The sequence below is a fragment of the Mus caroli genome, chromosome 4 (genome assembly GCF_900094665.2).
Source record: "Mus caroli chromosome 4, CAROLI_EIJ_v1.1, whole genome shotgun sequence".
NCBI classification, from domain to species: domain Eukaryota; kingdom Metazoa; phylum Chordata; class Mammalia; order Rodentia; family Muridae; genus Mus; species Mus caroli.
This window is the reverse complement of record NC_034573.1, coordinates 109,391,298-109,394,027: the sequence shown is the minus strand read 5'-3', so window position 1 is coordinate 109,394,027 and position 2,730 is coordinate 109,391,298. Positions and strand designations below refer to the sequence as shown.

General features: G+C 41.6%; 1 protein-coding gene across 1 annotated transcript in view; it reads left to right on the top strand.

Annotated features, from left to right (window-relative positions):
- LOC110293397 (olfactory receptor 2G3-like) overlaps positions 1 to 631 on the top strand; it is a 6,495-nt gene extending 5,864 nt beyond the window's left edge. The window contains exon 3 of the mRNA XM_021161230.1: positions 7 to 631. Within this exon, the coding sequence (XP_021016889.1) occupies positions 7 to 631 (625 nt within the window). The remainder of the gene's footprint in view (positions 1 to 6) is intronic.
- Positions 632 to 2,730: the final 2,099 nt, after the last annotated feature.

Here is a 2,730-nt window from a genome sequence, read left to right as displayed (position 1 = left end):
TTTCAGTGCCCTGGGTATAACTGAGTGCACCTTCTTTGTTGTCATGGCTTATGACCGGTATGTGGCCATTTGCTATCCACTGCGCTATACTGTCATCCTCAACTGGGGCCTCTGCATACAATTGACAGCAGGGTCTTGGGTCTGTGGTTTATTCTCTTCTTTGTTACATACTTTTTTCACCATGAGTTTGCCATATTGTGGGCCAAACAGGGTCAACCACTACTTCTGTGAAGGTCCTTCAGTGCGTAGCCTGGCTTGCATGGATACTCATGTCATTGAGATGGTGGATTTTGTATTGAGTGTTTTTGTGATTGTGATTCCAATTTCCCTCATTGTGGCCTCCTACATTGGTATTGCCAAGGCAATTCTCAAGATCAAGTCCACAGAGGGGCGCTTCAAGGCTTTCTCTACCTGTGCCTCTCACCTGACTGTGGTTACATTCTTCTATGCTCCAGCCACTTACATCTACATGAGGCCCAACTCCAGCTACTCTCCTGAGCGAGACAAGCAGATCTCACTCTTTTATAATGCCTTCACAGCCTTACTCAACCCTGTGGTTTATAGTCTGAGGAACAAAGATATCAAGAGGGCATTTTTCAAGGTGATGGGACATGGTAGGATGGACTACTGAATCAGGATGGTGAATCCTTACATGAACACTGAATAAAATGTTCAATGTTTAACACAGAGACAATCTTTGTTGTATGAGAACAATGTTGGGCATTTGATGCAACGTATGACTTAATAAGTATGGACAAGATTCATGAAACAGAGAATACTGTGTTTAAAGGATGACTATACCACAGTTCAACAGAAAACTGTTTTATTAGTGGTTCTAAATCCAAAGACTCCCTTGGGGCTCAATTTTGTTAGTGCTGGTTTGCAAGTCTCCTTGTGTATTCTGTCTCCGATCCATCCATCAATAACAGAAGGAAAGGAAGAGTGGATAAAACCTTTAAAAGGTAAGGTTCTCAATAGTAATCAGCGTCTCTTTGCACACATTTTTTTCCCCAAGGAAAGCAGGTCCAACCTGACAACAACACCTTGGGATTTACTTTGCTTCCACAGAGAAGCAATGAAAGTCATGTGACAATGGTCTGTTCTATGCACTTGCTGTACAGAGAAGTGAGAAATTAGCATGAGTTTTGCAACCTGATGTATTTCCCTAGAAGCCAACCTCATACATGTAAGCCAGCAGGAAACATGTCGTTAGTGATGTTGTAATAGACACAGTAGAGGCTGATGTGCTGTAGGCTAAGTAATGCAGCACAGGGTGCCATTATTAAAATTAAAGCAATGGTGTGTGGAACAGAAGGGGTGCAGACAAGAGACCAAACTTCCTGCATAAATTCAATGGAGTCTGTGGTTCAACATGATGAAGTCTGCATTGTGTGGTCATATGGAAGTTAAGGGAGCTAGATTTCATTGCAGAAGTCCCAGCTTTTGCCGCAAGTGGCATGTAGCACCTGAAGACACATCTCCCCTGTGTCTTTTGATGCTGCTCATTTTCTAGACTGAAGTGTTGGGTATGCTAAGGCAAAGCAATATATTTTAGACGTTACAGAATTCTGTACTTATATCTCAGAGCAGCTGTGGTTGCCTGCACAAGACTTAGTCACTTAACAGTTCACTGTGTGCTCAAGACACCACAGTGATCTTCTCTAGACAGCTGATAGGTTATAGTAGAGAAAGAGTAAGATTACTTTAGTGGAGTGACCCTTTACACATTGTCAAGCCACAACATATGGCCCTACAACCACAATAGATGGCACAAATTAGACAATAGTAGTTTTTAAAAGAACACAGAGTTGTATGAAATCCTCATGAAAGAATGAGAGGCGATACCAAAAAAAAAAAAAAAAAACAACAACAACAAAAAAAAACAGGAAAATAATGTGAATATGTTCTTTCATACAGGAATGTTCCTCATCAGGTGTCCTCAACAGGACAGGATTTGGACACTCCAGGGATGGGATGACATTCTCTGCAGACTGCCAGCCTCCTTCCCTGGCCATCTTCACTGTTGACTTGACTGCATTTAGAATCACGGTAGAAAAATGTCTATGGGGTAGTTTATGAGACCTTTCCTGAAATTTTACCTTATGAGGTGTGACCCATCCTGATTGTGGGTGTCACCATCTATTCCAGAGAGAATAAAGGCTGTGATGGCAAAGTGGACCCGTGGCAACTATACCATGATGCTAAGAGCTGACATCTCAAACCCCAATCAGGTAATAATGAGTGTACACTAAGATTGGTGATGGACTTGGGAACTTCAGTTCATGCACCTAGTGATACAGTTCTTCCATCAAAGCAACACATCCAAAAACTGTCCGAACAATGTTACTAACTGGGAGCAAAGTATTCGAATTCTTAAGACCATAGGGACATCACATTTAAACCACCAGAGTGTCTCAGCGTATGGTCCTAGACAGTCTGAAAAAGAAGACTAGCTAGGGCCTCAGGTAATTCTATTTCCAATTTTCTGAGGAACCACCAAACTGACTTCCAGAGTGGTTATACCAGCTTGCAATCCCACCAGCTGGATCTCATGAGCTTATCTGAAGAGTCTGCCTGAGGCTAATATAAAGAGATTTAGATTAATTGTATTGTCAAAGAAAATAATGAAACAGTCTAGCATACACTCTATTTTGTGGTTCACTCTTATGAAGAGGGTTTTGTTGAAACAGAGCAAACTTGGCAAGGAAAAAAACACAATGTATGGTTCAA